Genomic DNA, 23,915 nt, shown 5'->3' on the forward strand with positions numbered 1-23,915 from the left:
ACAAGTTACAAATACCCAAGATATTACACATGAAATACAACAGTGTAATTGGGTTTTATATTATTTTTATAATTTAACTTTAAGGCTGAGAATGCTTTCATCGTACTCCGTAGATCCTCATTTATAAAAAGACACCCAGCACAAGTGCTTCCGCTTTAAATTTAACACTTTTCAGGGAGCATATGTAATAATGTTATGCATACTTAGATAATGTTTTACGGATTTTCATTTTGTTTAGAACTTACAAAGTAAACACAAATATCATTGGTCTATTGCCTTATTTTCGCGAAAAGAAGAGCCAAAACGAATAAAAGACTCCACAATGTCATTTGTCAAATGTCAAATGTCTCTATTTATTTTATTGATTTTGTTTTGTTTTGTTGGAAATGAAAAAGCAAGGGATTGTGGTGGTTTGTGAAAATTGTCTTCATAAAAAAACTTTTTTTTCAAAACCTATATAGTAAGTAGCCGTTTTCTATCAAACTTCAACGGCTAAAGCTTTCGACTAAACTGTGTTTTTTTAGTATAAATTAGTAGTTAGCCATTAACTACAAATAGAAAATGGATAGTAGTCAAAGTAGACCCAGATTCAAGGTAGATCTTAGCAGAATCTATAATGATCACAGAAAAAGTGCTACAATTTTTGTTAAAAAGGAATTTAAAACAGTGGGCGACCTTAAGGATCATATTTCATTCCTGTTTGGTATAAAACACTTTTTTCTGAGTTTGGAGCCAAATCATTTCTTGCCAGACTTAGAAGATATTGGAGTGTTGACTCCCAATGAAGAAATTTGGTAAGTGAAAACAGTTTCTATGTAGTTATTTATCTAGTTTAGACATAGTAAAGTAGCAAACTGGTAAAACTGGACAAAAATTTTGCTGTACTTACCTCTTTTATATAGTTTTTGAAAGAATTTGAAAGCCTGTCTTGCTGGTATGTTGGTTATTGTTTAAATAACAGTTAATAAATTGTTTATCATTTTTGCCATTATTGCTACTTATTTTAAATGAAAAAAATCAACATTCACAAGACCATCTTACTCAAATATGATGAAGTTAGGTTATTGCCAATAATTGGGGTAGGATTTTATCTGAGGCCTCACAAATTAGATAAGAATTAAATAATTTTTTTACAATCAAATGAACACAAATTGTACCATTGCCAGCAGTAGTAGTAGTAGTATCTATTAAATCTGTTTTTCTAGGACTTGATGGGGGCACTTAAAAAATAAGTTATTTGCAACAAAACCCACAAATTTACATGATGATTTAAGACACACAGATTATAAGACACAGACACATACTAAACCTCATTGAATATTTTTCATTTTAATTTAACTCATTGTCAGACAGTTCAATAAGCACATTTTCACCATTCAGAGGGTTTGATTAAATGGTCCCCAAAAAACAGTTTCTTTATTTTAATTCCAAAACAAAAACAAACTCATGGCCCCCAGTTCTGCTAAGGGGCACTTTTTGACTGCAGTTTATAGGAGGGGTAGATCGCTGATAATTTTTTGTACACCAAAATGCATTTTTGCATACAAAATACCTTGAAATGTCTTATTGTGATAATGCCTTAAAACTGCCTAAAATGCCTCAAAATACATCCAAATACCTTTAAATTATTTAAACTGCCTCAGGATACCTTCAAATGTTTACACATTTGTGGCATTCTTAATTTTAGTTATAAGTCCTCTGGTATTGAGATAATGATAAATCTTGATGAAATATACCCTTGACATTTTTTGTTATGATCATGTGTTTTTAAGTTGGATTAAGGAGCATACCTGCTTTTACAATTTGTACTTGACTTTTCAGAAAAAATGACTTTCTCAGGTTACTTGATTGCTTTTCCAAATTTTGAAGACCCAAAAACTTAAAGTTAATTTTTTTAAAAGAAACATGACAGTTTTTAGGTTAGGTTAGGTGACAACATAAAGGTTTTACCAAATTTTTCAAGACACTTGATTTGACCTTATGCCAAAAGCTTCAAGTTGATTTTCTAAGGTCAGGTGACTGTTTTTCCCAGTTCTGATAAACAAAAAATATTTTTTGTAAGGTTGCCTGAAATTATGGGTTATATTTTGACGTTTGCACTAATGTTACTGTCATAGTAACCAAGTTAGCAGGTTATCACTTCTCATTTAAAAGAAACATTTGAAAAATTGGTCATTTAAATTTAGACAGTAGTAAAATTGTAAGAACTACGTCACATGACTTGACAATTCAATATTTGAGCTTGCAACATTGTAAAGGCCAGGTGACATTGTCCAAAAACAGTCACGTGAACTTCAAAACGCAGTTTAAACTTTAAAAAATGGTAAATTAAATTTAGACAGTTGTAAAAACTTAAATTGCAAAATATACGTTATGTGACGTTGAAAATCCAATTTTGCATGTTCTTGCAACACTGTAAAGGCCAGTTGAAATCTGTCAAAATTAGTCACATGACCTTTCAAAGGTGGTTTTAAATAAAAAATTTGGTCAATTAAATTTAGACTATTTTAGACAATGTAAAAGCTGAAATTGCAAGAGACATGTCACGTAACTTTGATTATGCCATTTTAAAGCTTGCAATACTGGCAAAGCCAACTGACACCTGTCAAAAACAGTCCTGTGACATTAAAATGTAATTTAAATGTTGATCATTTGGTAAATTAAATTTAGACAGTTGTAAAAGCTGAAATTTACCTTAAAAATGTAGTTTAAATGTTGAAAAATTGGTAAATTATTTTCATTATTTGTAATTAATGTTGTTTCAACTCAATATCATGTAACAAAGATTTTATCATAATAATTACTTGTGCCTATGCTGTTCCATTCAATTTTCAGTCAATTTTGTTATATTAATACACTACATTTTGAAATATACAGACAATGCCTCAAAATGCATCATAATACCTCACAATGCTTCGCAATAATGGGAAAGTGCCTCATAATAGTGTGTAGACCAAATTACCTTGTTGATCTACCCCTGGAGTTTTTATGTACTTTTTTTAGGTTTTTTTATGTACTTTCCACCTTCCTACAATCAATTGGATCATCCAATCAAAAAGTTTTTATAGTTTTTTAAAATGGTATATTTTTCTTTCCAGTGTTATTCCACTTAATGAGAATAGTCTGAAGTCCCAAAAAGATCCCAGTTTAAAAAACTGTGTTGAAAAAAAATCATCCAAAAAACGAATGCTGCCGTTAAACACGGTAGAAGAAGAGTCAGATTCAAAGAAAACAAAAAAACCGAAAAAACATTCAAAAACTAAGGATCCTCAGGTTATTAGGCTTTTTGGTGAATATGAATATGAAAGTCCACCACTTGATTCAGTTGAAAAAGTCGAGATGCATTTTACAAAGACAAAAAAATTGAGCCCTAGTAAGCAGGTATCTGAATCTGCTAAGGCTAAGGTGTCCACACCTGCACATACTGACACAAATAGTACATCAGTGCGTCTTTCTAGACGTAATGATACCCCAACTATTAAACAATACATTCCTCCCAAACCAAATACTGATAAATATTTATCAAAAGCTAAAGTTAATATTGTTAAGATTGACATAATACACCGAAAGCCTGAAAAAGTTCCTGGACCAGACTTCAACATAACAGAAGACAGAGTTAAGAAAGCTGTGGAATATTTTGAGAAAGTTGCATCACCGGATTCAAACAAACCAATTGAAGAATCGGAAACACCAACAAAAGATGAGGAAAATACTGATATCAGTCAAACTGAAGCCTCAAACTACACGAAAATATATTTGAGTCAGAAGGACGCTAATTCAGCTTTTGCTTCTCAGCCAGAATCAGACGCAGAAATTATCGAAATAGAAAGCTCAGTAACTGATTTGTCCAGCACATCCGCGAATAAAAAAGATACTGGTGTTAGTTTAAAGTCCGACGAGAAAAAAGCAATTGTAACAAGTTCCTGTAAAAATAAAGAGCATCTAAAAACAGAAAATAAAAATGGTACACCTGTATGCCAACGTCAATCTTCTGAAATAGCCAGTGAACGTAATAGTACAGTTGTTAAGAGTGATAATAATAATTCAGAAGTGAATAAAACTCCTATAACTCACAGCTCAAAAAGCTTTGTAGGTGTGGGACATTTGCTGGGACAGCTAAAAGAATCCGATTCACAAAATGATGAAAATGATCTTGCAATTTCCAATAACATTAAAAGAAAACGAGTTAGGAAACGTCGGAAAGTAAACCACAATAAATCTAATTGTAATGATGCAAGCAGCGAAATCAACTCACCTCAAAACTCATATCAATTTCAAACCCCTATTACACCAGTTCTCAATACTTCCAATTCACATTTGAGGTTTGAAGATCGTGGCAACGCTGAGTCGGTAGTGCAGGAACCAATACTTATATCAGATTCAAGTTCCATTAGTGAGGTTTTTACTGGTGGAACAATTATCAAAAGTACACCTATAATGAAGGCAGCAATCATCACAGGGGATGATAATGAAAAAGTTATTCTTGAAAATAAGTCGTTTTTTTCATTGGAGATGATCCAGAAGTCGCCGTTGATGACCGGAAAGCTGGATCCTAAAATTGGTGATTTTGTTGCTTTTAAGGTAACTATATTATGGAAGTTTTATTAACTGTTGGACTATTTTTTTTTGAAAACTCATATAATAATAATTTGGCATTGGTAATTTTGTATGGTTTTCAAGCATTTTCTGTTTAAATTTTTGAATTTATAGGCGTAATTCTGAAACTTCAAGACACACTCCTAAGCTCTAAAAAAAAGTAAAATATGATTCAATTAGTTGACATGTTTGCTGTGTTTGTTGGTCTTTTTTTCTAAAAGCAGGTTTTACACCAAAAGTTTTAATTCAAAGAAATTGGAAACATTTATCAAATTTAATGCCTCAAATAAATTCATAAAGTGATTTGATTTTAAAGCTGTCAATGAAAACAATTCTACCAACCAAACCAATTTAGAGTTTAGGTGGTATTAGTTACAGATTATTCCTACTTGTTTTTCTGCAACTTTTGATATTTTTATTTTGAAATTTCATAATTATCCTGAATACTGTGTTTATGTATTGAATTCTGCAGCTCTCACTCTCACTTCAAATAAAATTCGTCCTTGAAGCCGCTTCATGAATTTCTTTGACATAAAGGCAGGAGTTTATTAGGAGTCTTTTTTCGAAGCATTGTTTACAGACACCCTTTTAAATTTTAATTACTTACATTTTCAGATATTAATATTGTCAGAAAACGGTACGCCTCAACCATCTGATTACATTATTGGCGAAGTATTGGAATATTTGGTTCCAAATAAAATAGTTCGTTTCAAAATAACACGTAAGTACTTCAGTATTGCTTCATATTTACTGGCTTATAGATACTTAATTTACTACTTAGTAGATAGTAAAAACAGTTCGAGTAGTTACAAAAAGTACGGTTTAAGTAAATTATTTTTATTTGCGTAAATCACAGCAGCTGTTCGTAGTTTGTGATTGGTAAAAAAAGCATTTTCAGCTTGCTGCTTTTTTTACCAATCACTGTACTGGGTGACCCAATAAGGCAGACAGAAACCGTACGTCGTATGACTTTCGGGTTACACAAATTACTGGGTAAATTGGCCATGAAGAATAGGTGGAAAATAATTTCCAGTTCTTAAAATGACTACCAGAGGTGAAAACTGCCATCTTAAATTTAAAAATGGTATTTTCTATAAATTTTGCATAACAAACTACTAAGTTTTTGTTCACATTTTTAAAGAGAACCAACCAGTTTATTTAGCATTTTCGTTAAACAAAAATTTCAGTTATTTCAAAAAGAAAGATGGTGGGGGGGTGTTCAAAATTTCTGTTCTACGAAAATTCTAGATAAACTGGTTCTCTTTAAAAATCTGAACAAAAACTTAGTAGTTTGTTATTCAACAATTTATAGAATTTTTAAACATGTCAAAGCTTTTGCCAAGTGAAATTTAGCAGCTCTCATTAATTTACCAAATATTTAGATAAGCAAAGAAAAAAATTGGTGACAGTTCTTTAACAGAAAAATATATAACCTGTATATTGTTGTCAAGTAAGTATTTGATTATTTTATTTTGAGGTTCCAGCTTTTTTTTTTTTTGACAATTGTTGGCTGTAAATTGCACTTAATAAGTAAAAATTTAAAAAAGCGTGTAATTATTTATTACTATTTCAGGAGGTATTGAGGAATTATGTAAGGATGAAGTGTTTCTGGACGAGTCCAATACAAAGCAAGGTCAGGAGACAAAAAATATAAAAGAAGTGTCCTGGGAACGTATTCTTGAAGCTCGGTTGCTCTACCCTTAAGTTTTTCTTTCCATTATGTTAATTTCTAAGACTGTCTGTTAATGTTATTGCTTGTATAATATATTATTATTTACTGTCAGTTGCTGTAATATTAACGTGATTGATAGTTGGGTCATATTACTACTTATTTTTCTTTTAAATACTTTCCCTTCCTCTCATTGTTTTTGATTGTCAGACACAAAAATTTGTGGCAAATTTTAGCCTCAGACGCTTTTATGAATAAAAATGAAACAAAATAAAAATTAATAACTTAAAATTTATTGAAAGTATATTTCAGTCCTATTAATTAATGTTTAAAAAACTTATGAATACCATACATCACATAATCAAAATATAAAAAAAACTATTACAGTTTACCTAAACAGGAGTCATCTTGTAAAATATCAGACATGAGCTGTTTATCTTTTAAGGCATCTGAAACTTCAGTTTCATTCCACTCTAAAATCACTTTATTCATTCTAGGCTCCTTTTTTCTGACTATTTTTATAATGCCTTTAGTTTCAATCAATGAACACAATCCGACAAATTCGACTTGATCAACAGCTGTCAAATTACGTTTACTACAAATTAGCGTATAAACTCCATGCAACTTGCCAATTGTTACGTCTTTGTTTTTTGCTTTTTTAAGCAAAAGCAAGAGTGAACAAATAACAATTTTTTGCTGTAGAGGAAATGAGTCTTCACTCTCATCACTTAAATTTTGCGAAGTTCCATACACGTTATTCAAAACGGAGACTACTTGTTGAGGATTCACTTTTTTTGTTGGTGCTTTTCCAAGTTCATTCGCAAAATTCTCTACAGATTTTAGTACATCTGCCTTTTTGTTTTCATCAATCATTTCTACAACGCGTCTTCCAATATCCAAAGCTCGTCGCACATCGCCCGAAATGGAAGCCACTTTCCCGGCCAGCATTTGCAGGGCCACTGGTGTAAACACGTCCAAAACTCCGGCCGCTTTCAGTCGGGATGTTAAAATGTTTACGATTTGAGACTTGGAATAAGGGGCAAAATGCAACAATTTTGGTTTTAATTCGCAACGTGCTTGAAGCCTGGGAAGCATCCTGTCAGTTAAATCTAAAGCATTGGCGATGCCAACCAGTATGATTTTTGATTGATGTCTTGAAGGCCATTCGAAAACTGTATACAAAATGGAGTGATTTTTGGTTTCAAGCTGATCTATTTCATCCAGAACAATCAATCTGGAAACAAAAATCAAGTGTGTTTTTTTATGATTACAAAGACCAGATTAAATAATTATTAATACATTTTACAAGACTGAAAGTCTGCTTAAACAAAGCAATTGTGAACATAACAACTTTGCATAATTTACTGTACTTACATAGGGTTGTGGTGTTTATTCTTAAGGTAGTTTTCAAATGCTGCTAAATTGTCCCTTTCTGACTTTCCTGTTACTTTGATATGAAGTTCCTTATTTATTCTGGAATACACAGAAGTTGCAGACTTTATTGCAGTGCAATTTATATAAATTTTGGTAATTTTAGAAGTAATCTGTAATCAAAAAATAGCAATTAAAACTAAAATTCACTTCTTTTACTTATTTTCTTTCTGTTACTGATTTTGCAACAAACTTTAACACATTACTTACCATTGTATTCTCTAATATTAAGTTTAAGGAGGCAGTTTTTCCAGTTCCTGGAGGACCACTAATATAAATTGACCCTGAAGTGTTATTATTCAAATGATCTTCAATAAAAACCTTTATTTCCTCAATTTCTTTTTCCCTGCCAGGCAAATCCGTAGGAAACTGACTGTGCAAAGCTTTTCTAGCTTGTTGATAAGTGGATTTTGAAGCATTTTCCTCCTCAGACGAGTTTAAATCAATTTCTGTTTTGCCAGGAAATAATGATTTTCTGGTTGGATGTTCTGAGTTTTTATTGGGACTAGTCAATGCAAGGGTTTTAAGTAATGTACTTGGTGTAGAGAGTAATGATTTATCACAGTTATGTCTTTTTTGTTTGGGTGGAGTTACTGGACTGAGTTCATTCAAATCATCTGTATGGTGTATCTTCTTTTTTGTTGGTGTTCCACTGGGTAACACATTACTTTCAACAGCATTATCACTCTCTTCACTTGAATACTCTGGAACTGGCTCTCTTCTTTTGCTCTTGGATTTCAGTGACTCTGTTGGATTCAAGCTTTTTCTGGACGCAGATCTAGTAACTCTCCTTGTAGCCATATTAACATTCCCACTGAGATAATTAGCACATTTTAGTCTGCACAAACACAATTAAGTTACTATATAACCTCTTAAACAATCACTTAAATTACCACCTCATCAACAATTTTAATAGTCAGAAAGAGTGGAAATGTTGAATAAACATCGATTTATTTAATATTATTGTTATAAAATTAATTTACAAACAAATCAGCTGTAACCTCAAACATGTATTCAAAAACACATGTTGCTACATTGCCAAATTTAGGTTAGGAAAACATTTTATTTCTGTGAAACTAAATTCGCACAAAAAGTACAATTGCTAGTGCTCTCCGTCTAGTGTTTGAGTTAAGTGTACAAAACTTCTAATGGTTTGTAAATAAATAATCAGTTTTGAGTTTGAGGAAGTATGTACAACCTGGCAACAGTGCCAGCTTATGTCATTTTGTTTTCGCGCCTAAATGTAATGATGGAGGAATACCGATACTTTCGAATCGAAATGGTGAAAACCAGTTTTATTTTTTAGCGTTTTTTTAAATATCAATTTAAAGTTATTAAATTCTTGCACTACTTTAAAAAAATTTAATAAAACAATAGTTCAGTTGATCAAGCAAATGGAAACTTTAAATTTATGTATGGTGGTAAGGCAAGTGAGAGCATCGATATTATAGTGAACATTCCTACCTGAAGAAGAAAAGTTAATTTTTTTGACAGTTGACAAATGTCACTTTAACCTTAATTTTTAGGTTATAAATTATTGTCAAATCAAAAATAATATACAAATAACTATTTATTTTCTTGTTTTTATTTTGAATACAAGTTTTATACGTTATATAAACATAATATTCCAGTAAAAAGTACTACTAAGTTATGGTCATCTATAGCATTTATATTGTATCGAAATCTGGAGGTCTAATTTTTAACCATGACCACAACCTACCGAAATTTGAAACAGAAAGACGATTCACATATCCCCTTGACCTAAAACTCAACTTTGAAAGCAAAAGAGTGTCCGTCCAGTTTGGTCAGAGAGATGGTATTCAAGCAGGACATGTTTTATGTGCGATAAATGGGATTACTATTACTGGTAGACAGCTGGATGATGGAAGAGATGCTGTGGATGTACTGGAAAATCAAGAAAATTATCCACTGATGCTAAAATTTGAAAGGCCCAAAATGACCACCAATGAAAAGATTTTCCTGGCTAGTATGTTTTATCCTCTCTTTGCAATTGCTAGTCAGCTAAGCCCTGAATCCAAGTGTTCAGGAATTGAGGTGCTGGAAGCAGATACATTTCGATTGCAGTGTTTCCAGACTTTAACCGGGGTTAAAATAATGGTTGTTGTGGATAGAAATCAAATTGGCACTGATGTGTTTCTTAAAAAAGTCTACGAGCTCTATGCAGATTATGCTCTAAAAAATCCATTTTACTCTCTGGAAATGCCTATAAGGTGTGACCTTTTTGATTCAAATTTAAAGGCTTTATTGGAACAAATTGATAAAAATGGTATTGCCAATATATAAATTTGTCAAGTGCATATACTGATTGTATTATTTATTATGTTAAATTTAGTTATAAATAAAATGGCTTTACATAAGGTGGTTTATTAATGAATTCCAATCAAGACAATAAATGCAAGATACTCTTTCAATACCCTAGTAGGTATTAAGTTACATAGGAAGAGGAAAAGTTATTTTAAGGGTCAAACAAAACAAATACATTTTAGAACATTTTATATTTTTTTTTACCATCGAAATGGGTTTTTACATTTTTAATGAAAATGTATTTGACTCCTTCCAAACTTGTCAAAAGGTCAGCTGAAGTAAAATACCTGTAAAGAAAACAAATCATTAGCAATTGAACCTTAAGACATCACAACTTAATTAATAGCATCCATGTAATTAAAAACATTGTTTTGTGTTCTTAGACCATCACTATTATTATTAAAATAGAATGGGTGGAGACACAAGTTTTATATACCCTTTATTACATTTTATGCACCAAATAATCTTGATGACATAATTATTATGAATTAAGGGAAATATGCTACTAGCCCAATAAAAAATAGTGACATGCTGGGACTTTTTGGAAGAATTGTCACAATTTACTTGGTTTTTGAAGTCTGAAGTGTTTGAAAATCTAGGTTCCTATATAATACAAATACACACAGTGCTTGATATAGGCAAATGCTGCACATGGTGACCAAAAACAACAGTTACTACAACACATGTAAATGTTAGGTTAAGTTAGTAGAACTATGCCTTCAGGGTCAATAATACTTACATTTTTGTAAAAAATAGCAGTTGGAGAGTGCCATCATCTACTTAGATCTCGCACGCATCTTCCTGCGCTTACGCTTTAGCCTTCGCATACGCTTCTTCCTCCACTGTAATAAAAAAATAAACAGTAAGCACAAGCATCAAGAAAAGGCAAATTAAACACGTTTTCACATTGTAATAAACTGAAAAGTAAACTGTTGAAAAGCACTAGACACTTTTAGTATTCATTATATACAGATTCAAAGGTTTTTTGGAGACTTCCTGGGACAAAACAAAACGTAAAAACGTGTATTTCACCACCATGATGGATTTGAAAACCAAAAAATGTAGGAAAAAACACAAAAACTAGCTAAAATATACACGGTAGTTACCTTTGCTCTCATTTTTAACTTGGCTTGAAAAGCCTAGTTTTGAAAAAACTAGGAGATTTTCAAGATCGAAGTCGAAATAGACCCTTCGGTCACACAAGCCAAAACAGAAAGGAATGATTATAATTCAGCAATTTCACAAGTGAAGTTAACTTTGAAACGTCAACCTGTTGGTTGTCAGTTGTCAATGTCATTTACGACAAGAAAATAGAGATGAGGTGACTAGGCATGAGCATAGGCTTATAACAAAAGAGCTTCTCACTTTACTTCCATTTTTATTAAATTTTATTCTATTGTGGGTCAATGTCACCGCTAGCAGCAACGATTTAAACAATGTTTTATTCACGAGTGAAATAATTTTATATATCTACCACTAGCCCGGTAATGATCCATTACATAGCTTCTTTTGATTTAGGTAATGTTCGATTTTACTTTGAAATTCGTCATATCACACTAGTAATGTAAATAACTATTTAAATCTTTCAAGCTTTCTAATAATTCAAATTTTAACGTCTAATAAAGAAACACGTGATTTAAACCTATTTATTATATGGTAATATCATTGTATACAATGGTTTAAGTCACTTGTATAAATATCTATTATTGCATGTTTCCGAGAAAAAAAGATTGTATTTTTAATTGAAATTACTAGTACATTCAACAAATACATGGTAGCGAAATTTATTGTTTGTGGAGTTGTAGTATATAGTTAATTGAATTGCAAATACAAACTAATTGCAAAAAAAGTCAAAATTCAAGAATCTCATGTCTTGACATCATAATTGAAGCTGTGAGGCAACCCGTTATTATCAATCTCACAGTCAGGTTCTCACGGCCCATTCCTAAAACACTCCTATTTGACCGTTTTAAATAAATAGTAGAGAAGAAGAGTCCAGAAAACCTTGAATTTTTGACGTACCGCACAGCTGTCACTGCTCCAATCTGTCAACTGAAATAACCAATTTTTGTTGGTCATCATTAGTTTTCCCATTTCATTGAGAATTAAATATAAAGAAAAAGTTTGGGTTTTCTAAAGTTTTTAAATAGTTTGTCGAGTTAAGAAAAGTTTACAAAGAGGTTATCATAATGAATATAACTTCTGCAGGTAAGTTGATTTGAATGATTCACACTATTCACAGTTTTAAAATACTTTTTAAAAATTCTGAAAATGCTTTGTTTTTTGTACATTTTAGGTTTTTATACCATTCTATTTTAATTTTTATAACTACAATAAATAAACAGACAGATTTGTTGAAGGGTTTTCACAGTGATGTGGAAGTTACCATTAACCAACAATTTCTCCTGTCTTTTGTTAAAACACCTTTAACTATTATAATTAATGTATTTTTGTAGCGGGAGTGATATCTCTTCTGGAAGAACCCAGGCCAGAGTTGAAAATCTTTGCTCTGAAAAAATTGGACAACATTGTTGATGAGTTTTGGCCTGAGATATCTGAAGCAATTGAAAAAATGTAAGTTCAACTGCTACACTGTAATGATTTTAACTTTTTTATTCTTTTAGTGAAATCTTGCATGAGGATAAAGTATTTCAACAGCACCAGCTTGCTGCCTTGGTAGCCAGCAAAGTCTATTACCACTTAGGCTCATTTGAAGATTCTCTAACTTATGCTTTGGGGGCTGGAGAATTGTTTGATGTTAATGCACGGTCTGAATATGTGGAAACAACTTTGTGTAAGCTTTTTTTTTTGACAGTTTAACTAAAATTCTATGGAAAATTCAATTATTTAGCCAAGTGCATTGACTACTATACTCAACATAGAATTGCATTGGCTGATGGTTCTTCAGAAGCAAAACCAATTGATCCTAGGTTGGAAGCTATTGTAAATCGTATGTTTCAAAGGTGTTTAGATGATGGACAATACCGTCAAGCTATGGGATTGGCCCTGGAGACTAGAAGGATGGATATTTTTGAGTTATCTATCACTCAAGCTGATGATGTTATCAGTATGTTGAGTTATGCCTTCCAAGTAAGTGTTTTTGTTTTGATTTTTAGTAGAGAGAGATAAGTATTATTTAACACTATCTTTAGCAACTTCAGTGGTGTTTTTAGTCAAATAAAAAGTTCTCTGGAATAAAGAAGCATTATAAATACTTGACACTTATTCTTATTAAAGTTGCAGAACTTTTAGTTATCAACTTGTGAATTTTTAATATACTAATCTTACTTTCTTTACACACAAATAACCAAAAAACACACGACAAAATATTAATTTGAACACATCATTATTGCCAGGTAATGGATTCCAAAGTTATCAAGAAATGCAACATGTTTAATGTTTATTTATTTTATTCATTTTGTAAGTACTATTAATTACTGCTGTTATTATTTATTAATCAACAATAGTATACTTTATGATTTTCTAAAATAGGGAGTTAATATCTCACTTTCATATTTTTTCCCAATTTGCAATAGTTTAATTGTCTTCACCATAGTAAAGCAGATAGAATGATGGCTTCTCAGTTAAATCAAGAAACATTTACAAAATGTGTAAAATTCAACTAAAAATTTACACAGAAATAAAAAAAAGGTAATAAATGTAAACAACTTTGTTAGTTTTGGAAAATTTTAGGTTGCTAATACAATTTCAGTTGGTGCAATAGGTTTCTTGCACAAATTTGTTTTCTTGCGCTAATTTCATTGACTTGGAGGTTAAATACATAAAGTACACTTATTTCTTGTTTAAATTACCATTTAATAACAATTATCGAAGTAAAACAATTAGGTAACTCACACCAAATCATTCAATGGGTTGAGAGTGTGGGAGAATTTATGTATTCCCCCTGTGCATGAATCTTATTCCTAATATCAATTTTCAAGCAGTTGTTTTGCTTCCATTATAACAGGTTCAGTAATTGTTATGGCCCTAGTTGTTTGTGGTTTCCTTGTTCTATAATAGCATGAACGTAGGGCCGTTGATAAGTTTGTATATGGTTTTAAATATCACAGCCACAACATTGTTGTTTGCATAGAAATATATAAAACAAAATATTAATTTTCTATGGTATGTGGTACAGAAAGGGAAAATCAATTCTAGGCACTATTTTCTGCTGTATCTGAATACAAAAGGCGACCTGACCATAACAATTATTGAACACCCCTTGTTTCCATTATTTGTCCCTCTGGGACAGTGATGTTTTTGGTTATTATTTAAAACCTTGTCATTTAGAAATTAATCAAGGGACTTTAATGCAGTTTGCAGTGTCACTGAGTTGGATTTATTAGCTTTTTACTGACGTGAAAAACTTTTGCTTTAGTGCACTGTAATTGTACTATACCGGTGGGAAATAAGCGCCCTGCAAAAAAGCCAAATTTTCAGGTAGTCTCCGATCAATTTTTTTTTGGTTTTATTTCAACAGGAGGAAGTGTTGTTTAGATCAATTTCTCGGAACCTTTTTGAGCGTTTTTCAATTAACGTCCCATATTGATTTATCTGAAAATAACAACATTGTAGTGTTCAACTTTGAATTAAGCTATGATAGCAGCTTTTTATTTGTCATTTTTATCCGGTGTAGATCCAATATTACCTGTTACATAATTTGAAAGCAACCCGATGACCGATAAGACCATACAGAGTGTCTAGTGACGTTCAAAACTTGTGGTTTTTGAAAGATTTAGAAAAATGTGAATTTTTTGAGTTTACATTAATTTTTTGGTAACTTTAATATTAGTTAGACCTAATCCAAAACTAATTACACTTTTCCATAGCAATTTTTAAAACTTTTTAAAGTAGCATTATCAGTTATTCGGACGCTTCCTCTTTAAAGAACCATTATTAACCCTCATTTTTTAATAATAATGTATGACACTTTATGGTTTAAATGCGTTTTACTCTGTTTTTTGACGTTGTCTCTCCTATAGGCCTTTGAAATATTTTTATTTAAACTTCTTAGCTTTGTTATGTTTGTTGTGTATTTCTTGTGTTCCTAGTAAGTTATTAATTTTTTTGTTTACCTATTTTCACACTTTTTTGTGCCTTCTTTAGTAGCTCTACTAATGCCTAAAATTTGTTTTAGTTATTCAAAAAATATCAAAATCAGTCTCAACTCATTAAAAATATTTTTCCAGGGTGTTCACCTCTAAATAACAAAACTTAATCTATAATACTTAATCATTAATTATTTTCACTGCGTTTTTTTTATAGGTTGCTATGAGTTTGATCCAGAATCGTGGTTTTCGTAACACCGTACTACGTTCGTTGGTCGGACTGTACCGTGGTCTGGCCACACCCGACTACGTCAATATGTGTCAGTGCTTGATATTTTTGGAAGATCCCGATTCCGTTGCAAAAATTTTGGATAAACTGGTTATCGGGCCGGAAGAAAGTCAATTGATGGGCTATCAAATTTCGTTTGATCTGTACGAATCGGCAACTCAGCAATTTTTGGAGCGAGTGATGGTAGCCTTACGATTGACGGCGCCTATTCCCGGTTTGCTAGAAAAGAAACTTCCGCCGAAAGCGGCTGAAGAGAGCACGGAGGAAGAAAAAACAGAGGGTACCACAGAACCTAAAGTTGAACTACCAAGTTTGGATAGTTTGGTAAGTTGTTTCATGTGAACTAATTATGAATTATAAGTAATAAAATTATTTAATACCAATTTAAAAATGCAGAACTTGAATATGGCATCCATAAGAAAAATCTTAGTGTGTAAATTGTGACTTAATTTACTTGCTTGTTTTTACCCTGATGATGATTTAAAATATTTATTTCATTTAACCAACCTTGTGTTACCACTGGTTTTTATTGTATTTATGCAAAAAGCTAAATAACTCTAATTTTTCAAATGCATGACAATGATGATTAAGATCCAATAAAGACCTAGAAGTGTAAGTCACGCCTAACATTGAATACAGGACAATCTAGTTCAATTAATAAATAGAATGTTTATTTTATTTGTAGAGTGAAAAAGACAAAGAACATCAACTGAGATTAGAAAAGTTACAGACTATTTTATCAGGAGAAGTTTCTATAGAACTCCATTTACAATTTCTAATCCGGTCCAATCACGCAGACCTTTTAATTTTGAAACAAACAAAAGAAACGGTTAGAGTCAGTATATGTCACACAGCAACAGTGATAGCCAACGCTTTTATGCACAGCGGCACCACCAGTGATCAGTTCTTGAGGTAAATCTTATAACAAATATATTGAAGTTACATAATCGTTGCTGTTTATTTGGTTCAGAGATAATTTGGAATGGCTAGCGAGAGCAACAAATTGGGCAAAGCTGACAGCCACTGCCTCTCTGGGCGTCATTCATCGAGGTCACGAGAACGAGGCTCTCGCCCTTATGCAAAGCTATTTGCCTAAGGAGGTAGGCCCTAGTTCCGGATTTTCAGAAGGAGGCGGTCTTTACGCTTTAGGGCTTATTCATGCCAATCATGGAGCCAAAATTATTGACTACCTTTTGGCACAACTTAAAGATGCGCAAAATGAGGTAAGTTTGGTTATTTATTAGTTAGATTTATTTTTACTTATATTTATGATTGTCTCATTATTCAAATTATCATATTTATATTATCTCAAATGTTAAAGCTGCTTTTAGAATATGTCATATCAATTGGCTTTCTGCAGTACTTTTGACCATGAAACGTTTTTCATTCAAAAATTCATGACACTGAAATATTACTCTTAGCACTGCTAAGGTAATGACGGAGCTTTTAGATTATTCATCATGTAAATGTTATATTTACTGAAATTGCTCAACTTTGCTGAAACTTGCTGAAAAAAAAGAACTAAAGTACAGGTAACTGACCTTTTAAAAAAATTTAAAGGAACAAACCTTTGTATCAAGACTATTATTTTTAAAAATAAAAAGTGACTTGAAAAACTAGCTTGATTCAAATTGGCAGAATTCTCTAAGGCCATTTTGAATGTGTCACAGCCCTCTAAATGCTAGCAGGAATCTGCTACACAGTGCCAGAGGGTTCTACAAGTGTTTTAAGTCTTCCTACAATTGTTTTAAACTGTCAGAGGCCTCTAGAACAATTTTGAAAGTGTCAGAAACCTCTAAATGCTACTGAGAAACTTTTAAAAAGTGTCAAAGTCCTTTACAAGTGTCTTAAACTTTCCCATAACTGTTTAAAATTTCCAGAGGCCTCTAGGACCATTTTGAAAGTTGCAGAAACCTCTAAGTGCTATTGAAAACATTTTAAAACGTTCCAGAGGCCTCTACTAGTGTTTAAAACCTTCCTAGAATTGTTTCAAATTGCCAGAGGCCTCTAGAACAATTTTGAAAGTGTCATAGCTCTCTAAATGCTACTGAGAATCTTCCTAAAAGTGCCAGAAGGTTCTACAAGTGTTTTAAACCTTTCTAGAATTGTTTTAAATTGCCATATGCCTCTAGGACCATTTTGAAAGTTTCATAGACGTCTAAATTCTATTGAAATCCTTTTTAAAAGTGCTAGAGACCTCTACAAGTGTTCTGAACCTTCTAATAATCATTTTGACAATCAATTCATATCACATTTTTTAATCACCCTCATACGTTTTTTGCTGGTGATTGTGGCACAGTATCAACAGTCAGAAGTCACTGAACAGACTACAGCAACATTACGTCTCAAGACGTAACAAAATGACAAACGTAACAAAATAACAATAGTGACGTAAATTGGTTCGTAATAAAACGTTGATGAGTTACTAATAACGACCCCACACGGCAAATGTAACGTTTTACAGGGCTATATAAAGTTATAAGGCAACGTCATAGAACGTTACTACTAGATGTACGGTGACGAAAAACGAGACTCAAATAACGTCTTCTAGGCGTATTTTAACGTCATTGATCATTGTCATGCTCACTGGGGTCATGTGGCTTAATTTAAAAATGTATGTGAACAGTTACAACATGGCTTCATAAAAGACCGAAATATTTATCAACAATTTTTTGGTTTGTTTGTTAATTTTATTTTTTATTAAAATGAAATTGTATTTTAATAGATGGTGAGGCACGGGGGCTGTCTTGGTTTGGGCTTAGCTGCGATGGGTACACACAGGCAGGACGTTTACGAACAGCTGAAATTTAATTTGTATCAAGACGATGCAAACACTGGTGAGGCCGCTGGAATTGCAATGGGAATGGTTATGTTAGGGTCGAAAAATGCGTCCGCCATTGAGGATATGGTAGCGGTAAGTGTCTTTTCTGTCTTACAGTGTTTTTCTTAAATCATCAATTATTTGTGGCTAAGATAAGCAGATAAGTATAAGGTAAGAATGATATTAGTAAAAAAATCAATCATCAATAATTTCTCGATCCAATTAAATGGATAAGTTCTAAAGTTATTTTGTGGACAGTTACTACGTTCACATCTCGATGACCGAATGCTAAGTGTACCATCATCATGAATGATGTCACAGAGGTAGCGAGTATTTTGTGCTATCTTAGACAATTATCCACAAAAATGCGAATACTACGTAACAGTAGTTACAATTCATGCAATATTAGCCCAATTATTGTTGAGTGTATGGAGTTTTCATTAATAGTCATCAAGTTCCTCATTAAATTTATTCGTTATGTTGAGTACGCTCAGAGTCCAATTGGGTACAAAAACAATATATTTTAAAACGAAAACATTATTGAACATTTGTTAGTCTGCTCAAAGAGTTTTGAAATTATCCACGGTCCCCACGATAATTGAATCATATTTCAGGAATAGATTTTATAACAAAAATTAACCTGTTTGAACAATAGTTTTGTTACGGGCATATTTTAGATTAGAGACTTACTCACGTATTTATGTGAATAGTCAAGTAAACCAACCTAAAAAAGTTCGGATTGTAAGTCGTCTCCTACAGAAAATAATTTTTTGATGGTAATCAAGTGGGTTAAATGTCTTAATTCGACTTGAAGTTGTATTTTTTGTAGTGCTAGTTCATTTTACAAACTTACTAACTTTTCCAAAATATAGACAACCAAAGACTCTCCCTTCCACTATTAATTTTCAGAAAATAATTATATTTTGCTACTAATTCATTCTTTTTGTCATTTTCAATTCTACACCTCAGTGAATCTAACTTGGAAACCCCTGTTATTGGCCAATCAGATCATCCATATTTCATTATGCTTTCCCCTCGATGTAGAATACACTATTTTTGTTAATTAAACAGTTTCACCTTTTGTTGAATATTTCTTTTTGTTTGGCATTGCTTTAAATAACGAATTCTTTCAATTCGAACTTTGCAAACTTTTATTATATCCGAGAAAGTAACCTTTTACAATAACAGGAAACAAAGGCTTTTCGCCACTGCTTCTCACCAAGTTTAGGTTGATTGTTTTTGTTGCTGGAAAAGGGATAAGTGTCTCTTTGCGGACGGGCCGTAAAAAATTAATCGACGAATTTAGACACGTAGTAAGCCGGCGGTTCGCTAGGAGGATGTTAAATTGCCGTTCCGTGTTATTAAGGAGGGCCTAATTCATCAGGGACCCAGTGAGTAAGGACGATCAATTTATTAAATGTCTAAACTGGAAGGTTGAATCGCAAAATATAGAATCTTTTATCTTATTTATTATGTACGTCTTCATATTCATACTCCATTAAAAGAATAATTTGTTTGTTTCATAGTAAAATGATAATGTTGGAATATTAAATAATTTTGTACTTTTCCAGTAAGGAAAGTCTTGTGGTGACAAATTTTATCTTGTTATTGGCATAATTTCCGGGCGTCAGTAAAGTGTATTTTCGACACTTAATTATTAAATAGAAGTTTTTTTGGAAACTTATTAGAGTTAGAGCTTTCAACTTCAAATGAGCTGCTTTCAAAATGAGTGTCTTTCCTTTTGCTTCCGCATTGCTTCTAATACATTTTTATGAACTCTTGAGTTGAGTTGTGTGATCATATATTTCTTTGATTATAAAGTGAGAGTAAATAACGTCCTATTTCTGTCACTTAAATTATACCACAAAGATAGCGTATATTGAGAAGATTTCCGAAGCTCCAACTGAATTTACTTGTATCGTCTCTTTGTTTGGTGTAATGCTCTCATCTTTGTCTTCAAAAGCCAGCACACCAGATTCGTTCTATCATTAACTTTTCAGCAGTCCTGACTGTATTGTCTCTTTTCACCCGTTCTATACTAAATTAATTACTTTTGACGCTTTAGCGGGATTGCGCAAATCCGGAGTTTACATTTTCGGTTCAACAGTCGCCTCTAAAATCTACTTTCCGAACTTTTGATGCTGTTTTCTCATTTCCATTCTGTCTATTAAATTTAATGATAAGTTTAAACGAGAATGTGATTCAATTAAAAGTTTCGCCGTTGTACTCATTGAGTGTCTAGGTCTTTTCCTGTTAGAACTTGGTGACGCTTTACGTCAGGAAACTTTTATAGGTTTTTACTGTTAACGTATTATCTTGCAGGCTTTTGTGGAATACTAAAAAATAACCAGTGACTCAGAGAAGTGAATATAATTCATACTCTAATTTTTTGTTTAAGTTTAATGTTAAAGCACAAGTTGCAAAGGTAAATGCAAAGCCAACTTTTATTCTTCTATTATTTAATTTTGCATTCAAATCCCACTTCTCTGCAATCAGTCTTATAAACAGTGTTTAAGTTGAGCTACTTTATGCACACTTTGTGCATGCAGCCTGCCCCAACTTTCTCTGGCTTTAAACTTTAAAGTTTCCACAACAAAATTCTTTTAACCATTTAATCTGTGAAGAACATTGTGGCGTTCCACCAAGCCTTTGGAAAATATTATGTCACGTTAATTCTTAAGAGTGTATTTTAATTGAGCTATTTAAATGATTAAATTACATAAATTTTCAGATTATCTATTCCATTTGCCTCAACATTATGTCTAAAAGTTGTCACAGTAGTGCCAATAATAAATCACTATAATTGGCTCTGTTTTATAAGCTGTTAATTTCCGAAGAATAAAGCCACTAGTGTATTGGAAGTCATTATTCCTTCGACGAAAGCTTTCAGTGAATTGAAAGCTGATGATATTGTTTCCAATGCTGGACTATAAAATTCCAATTTCTGAGTTAACGACTTGATTTTAAGTCGTTAATAGGTGATTAATCGATATGGGTTGATGAATAAGCGGAACTTGAACGTTTTCATTCAGATTGCAGCTGAAATGGCAAAGTTTGGCGTTACACAATAAAACCAATAGAAAAAGGAATAAAAAATTCATTTTTCAATATCCTGAGTTCTTCAAAACTTATATGAAACATTAAATGTGTATGTGAACCGGAGTTTCCGGAAAACGTAGCTAGTATTTACATATCGTTCTAAAAGTTTCAAAACTTTTCGAACATCTGGGATTCTCGGGAATTTATTGTTTTTAGATTTCGTTTGCCGCTGAAGGATGAAGACGCGGAAATGCGAGTTTTATAGGTTTGTCATTTAACTTTAGATAGTGGATCAATGCTGTTGTTACAGTTTGTTAATAAGTTACTGTCATGGTATTAGAAAACTTTCCCTAATTCATTCTGCAGTATTGAAACAAATGGTCTGAGACAATATTTGAACTGACACTACTGTCTGGAGATATATTTCACTGCTTAATGGGTGCTAATCTATTCTAAAAGTTTTCACCTTTATGAATGTAATTCAGTCAGAACTCTCTGCAACATTGTTTAAATTATTAATCAGCAGTAACACAGTACAGTGCTGTCAAATTGTACTGCTATTGCTAGGCTTACATGAAATTTACTGTCATTCTATCTGACACTGGTCGGTTAGGTACAGAGAGCGTCATTTTGCATATTTTTAGAATGAATTTAAAATTTTTATAGTTTGGAGAGGTAGTAGCTTTTGATTATTATTAGGTTTTACAGGGTGTTAAGCACTGGCAACCGCGTGTTTTGATAACGCGATATTTTGAATGCATTGGGTGCATATTCATGTAGTCTTAATGTAAACGACGACATTCGGTGCTTTTCCATCCTTGACACTAACGTTTCCCTAGTGAGTAAAGTTACTAACCAAGATATTCAACAAATCCCATTTCCTTCCTTATTTCAGTGGCTAGTTGTACTTTCTATTTGTTAATGTTTGAACTAAAAGCACAGTACGATAAGATACATTTTTACCTGTAAGTTAACTTTATAATCATCAGTTACCTTAATGTGCTAAGTTGAGAATGGTTTGGGAGGTGTATTTAAAAGAGAAACAGACAAATTTTCAGGCAATTCACTGCAGTGGAAAATTTTCGCAATTTTCTAAACAAAATTGTACAATGTCTATTGAGTTTATTCATTTATTGAAAAATAAGTTCCATGACAGTCGTTTGTCCTCAACCTATTGTTTTAACTCGATATTCTCTTTCAAAACGTCGTGCAATTTAAACGATACCATGGTAATTGATACTCAATATCCTTTAAGCGTGTTCATAGATTTGAATGCGGAATGAAAATTTAAAATTCTATTTTACTGTTGAATGTGTTCAATCCACCTTTTCAGTCGTAATCTTCGTTTTGTTCCTTGTCTCGTGGCATTAACAATTTTTTCACTTTAACAGATTCTCCGGCGCTCATTACCGGATTATTCCGTTCAATTTGGTCGCGTCTTTAATTTCAATTCAGCCCCAAAGTATTCTGGGATTAGAGGTACTTTTCATTAGAGGGTTGTCGTAAAGTCAATTCGTGGAGCGTTTTATTTTTAAGCTCGGAAAGGTAATCTAATTAAAATAAAACCGGAGAAGTTGTGATTGCTCCAAGAAATTAGAACTTTCTGCTTTATAATTTTTTAGTTCGTTAATTGAAAATCCAAATTCACTTCTATGACAGTATTTTTTTTTGTTTTAGTACGCGCAAGAAAGCCAGCATGAAAAAATTCTTCGAGGACTTGCTGTGGGCATTTCATTTAACATGTACGGTCGATTGGAAGAAGCAGAGCCACTCATTCAACAATTAACGACCGATAAGGACCCTATTCTCCGTCGTTCTGGAATGTACACAATTGCTATGGCTTACTGTGGAACCGGACACAATCAAGCAATTAGAAAATTGCTGCACGTGGCTGTGAGTATAAAGTAGTGTTTTCAAGTTGATAGCTGAATAAATAAAATGAAATTTATAACTCAATTTTTCCAATCAGGATCGTTTAGAAAGGCGGATAGTATCACGCAAGGGTCTTATTAACATTTTATTAACCGAATGAAGCCCGAAAGAAAAATTGTAATATAACCCTGGCTATAAATCTTATCGGCTATGCAAGGGGGAACAAAACTTCCCTATGGGTTTAACTGAATTGAAATTGGCAAGATTTTGAGGCAAAAATATGATGCTCCTGTGGGAATATCACCTATAATTTGGCGAAACTCTTTTATACAATTTGTTGCGTATATTTCAGCGGAAAATATATTGTAGGTGCTAAGTAATCCTGTTTTATTCAATATCTGAAGGAAGGGCATTTCTGCTGGCACTTTATAAGAAAATAGAAAACCTTTTGATGTGGCTATAAAAGAGTTTTTATTAAAGAAAATTCTTTGAAAAGCTCTGTATTCAAATAAGTTTACTTGGTTCTTGGCTCTACTCCGAAAAAGTGTAGGCTGTTATATGGGAAGGCAAAATGCAAGTTTCACCTTTTTGATGTTAAATAAACTCATATTCATGTGTGGAAGTGAGAACTTGTAACCTGTTTTACTTGTGTAGAATTCAAATTAAATTTATTCAAACTAAATCCATTTACTCAGGTACTTTTTGTGAAAATATTACAGTTTTCTCTTCAGTGTACTGACATTAAAATCATGAATAATGTCTTTTTAAAAGCCTTTAAATATTCCTAAACTTCGAAATGATTTTCGGGATTTCATTTTACATGTC

At 32.3% G+C, this 23,915-nt stretch overlaps 4 protein-coding genes and 1 long non-coding RNA gene across 6 annotated transcripts in view; 3 read left to right on the forward strand and 2 right to left on the reverse strand.

Annotated features, from left to right (window-relative positions):
* The first annotated feature begins 323 nt into the window (after positions 1 to 323).
* On the forward strand, positions 324 to 6,379 carry LOC145734187 (uncharacterized). Of its 2 annotated transcripts, XM_081987396.1 has the most exons (5): positions 324 to 460; positions 525 to 794; positions 3,099 to 4,581; positions 5,212 to 5,317; positions 6,170 to 6,379. In XM_081987396.1, the coding sequence occupies exons 2-5, from the start codon at positions 562 to 564 to the stop codon at positions 6,298 to 6,300; spliced, it is 1,953 nt and encodes a 650-aa protein (XP_081843522.1). In that variant the 5' UTR covers positions 324 to 460; positions 525 to 561; the 3' UTR covers positions 6,301 to 6,379. The 2 variants fall into 2 exon arrangements, with proteins under 2 accessions (XP_081843522.1, XP_081843523.1); XM_081987397.1 differs by lacking the exon at positions 324 to 460 and having other exon boundaries at positions 467 to 794.
* Positions 6,380 to 6,540: 161 nt separating this feature from the next.
* Positions 6,541 to 9,079, reverse strand: Cdc6 (Cell division cycle 6). Its single transcript, XM_081987398.1, has 3 exons — positions 7,907 to 9,079; positions 7,640 to 7,809; positions 6,541 to 7,499 (listed from the first exon to the last, which is right to left on the reverse strand). Exons 1-3 carry the CDS (start codon positions 8,495 to 8,497, stop codon positions 6,647 to 6,649), a joined length of 1,614 nt encoding a protein of 537 aa, XP_081843524.1. The 5' UTR covers positions 8,498 to 9,079; the 3' UTR covers positions 6,541 to 6,646.
* Positions 9,080 to 9,218: 139 nt separating this feature from the next.
* Positions 9,219 to 10,074, forward strand: Trs23 (trafficking protein particle complex subunit 4-like protein Trs23). Its single transcript, XM_081987399.1, has one exon. The coding sequence runs from the start codon at positions 9,347 to 9,349 to the stop codon at positions 9,998 to 10,000; it is 654 nt and encodes a 217-aa protein (XP_081843525.1). The 5' UTR covers positions 9,219 to 9,346; the 3' UTR covers positions 10,001 to 10,074.
* A 123-nt stretch (positions 10,075 to 10,197) lies between these two features.
* Positions 10,198 to 11,290, reverse strand: LOC145734190 (uncharacterized). The gene is made up of 3 exons (XR_014179374.1): positions 11,128 to 11,290; positions 10,761 to 10,863; positions 10,198 to 10,308 (listed from the first exon to the last, which is right to left on the reverse strand). It is a non-coding gene; the product is annotated as an uncharacterized LOC145734190 (long non-coding RNA).
* Positions 11,291 to 12,061: 771 nt separating this feature from the next.
* Positions 12,062 to 23,915, forward strand: part of Rpn2 (Regulatory particle non-ATPase 2) — a 61,925-nt gene continuing 50,071 nt past the window's right edge. Inside the window, exons 1-9 of the mRNA XM_081986140.1 lie at positions 12,062 to 12,229; positions 12,478 to 12,595; positions 12,646 to 12,815; positions 12,873 to 13,111; positions 15,287 to 15,682; positions 16,044 to 16,270; positions 16,329 to 16,581; positions 18,084 to 18,272; positions 22,896 to 23,111. Of these exons, the coding sequence (XP_081842266.1) occupies positions 12,211 to 12,229; positions 12,478 to 12,595; positions 12,646 to 12,815; positions 12,873 to 13,111; positions 15,287 to 15,682; positions 16,044 to 16,270; positions 16,329 to 16,581; positions 18,084 to 18,272; positions 22,896 to 23,111 (1,827 nt within the window). The 5' untranslated portion in view covers positions 12,062 to 12,210. The remainder of the gene's footprint in view (positions 12,230 to 12,477; positions 12,596 to 12,645; positions 12,816 to 12,872; positions 13,112 to 15,286; positions 15,683 to 16,043; positions 16,271 to 16,328; positions 16,582 to 18,083; positions 18,273 to 22,895; positions 23,112 to 23,915) is intronic.

The sequence above is a fragment of the Ips typographus genome, linkage group LG9 (assembly GCF_016097725.1).
Source record: "Ips typographus isolate SLU linkage group LG9, UJ_Ityp_2.0, whole genome shotgun sequence".
Classification (NCBI taxonomy): Eukaryota; Metazoa; Arthropoda; class Insecta; order Coleoptera; family Curculionidae; genus Ips; species Ips typographus.

Excerpts from the sequence above, each read along its gene's own strand:
- LOC145734187 (XM_081987396.1), top strand. The coding sequence starts at position 562 with ATGGATAGTAGTCAAAGTAGACCCAGATTCAAGGTAGATCTTAGCAGA. Across the intron at positions 795-3,098 it reads ACTCCCAATGAAGAAATTTG|TGTTATTCCACTTAATGAGA; the intron begins GTAAGTGAAAAC and ends TTTTCTTTCCAG. Across the intron at positions 4,582-5,211 it reads GTGATTTTGTTGCTTTTAAG|ATATTAATATTGTCAGAAAA; the intron begins GTAACTATATTA and ends TTACATTTTCAG.
- Trs23 (XM_081987399.1), top strand. The coding sequence starts at position 9,347 with ATGGTCATCTATAGCATTTATATTGTATCGAAATCTGGAGGTCTAATT.
- Cdc6 (XM_081987398.1), bottom strand. The coding sequence starts at position 8,497 with ATGGCTACAAGGAGAGTTACTAGATCTGCGTCCAGAAAAAGCTTGAAT. Across the intron at positions 7,810-7,906 it reads TAATATTAGAGAATACAATG|ATTACTTCTAAAATTACCAA; the intron begins GTAAGTAATGTG and ends TTTTGATTACAG. Across the intron at positions 7,500-7,639 it reads AATAAACACCACAACCCTAT|ATTGATTGTTCTGGATGAAA; the intron begins GTAAGTACAGTA and ends TTTTGTTTCCAG.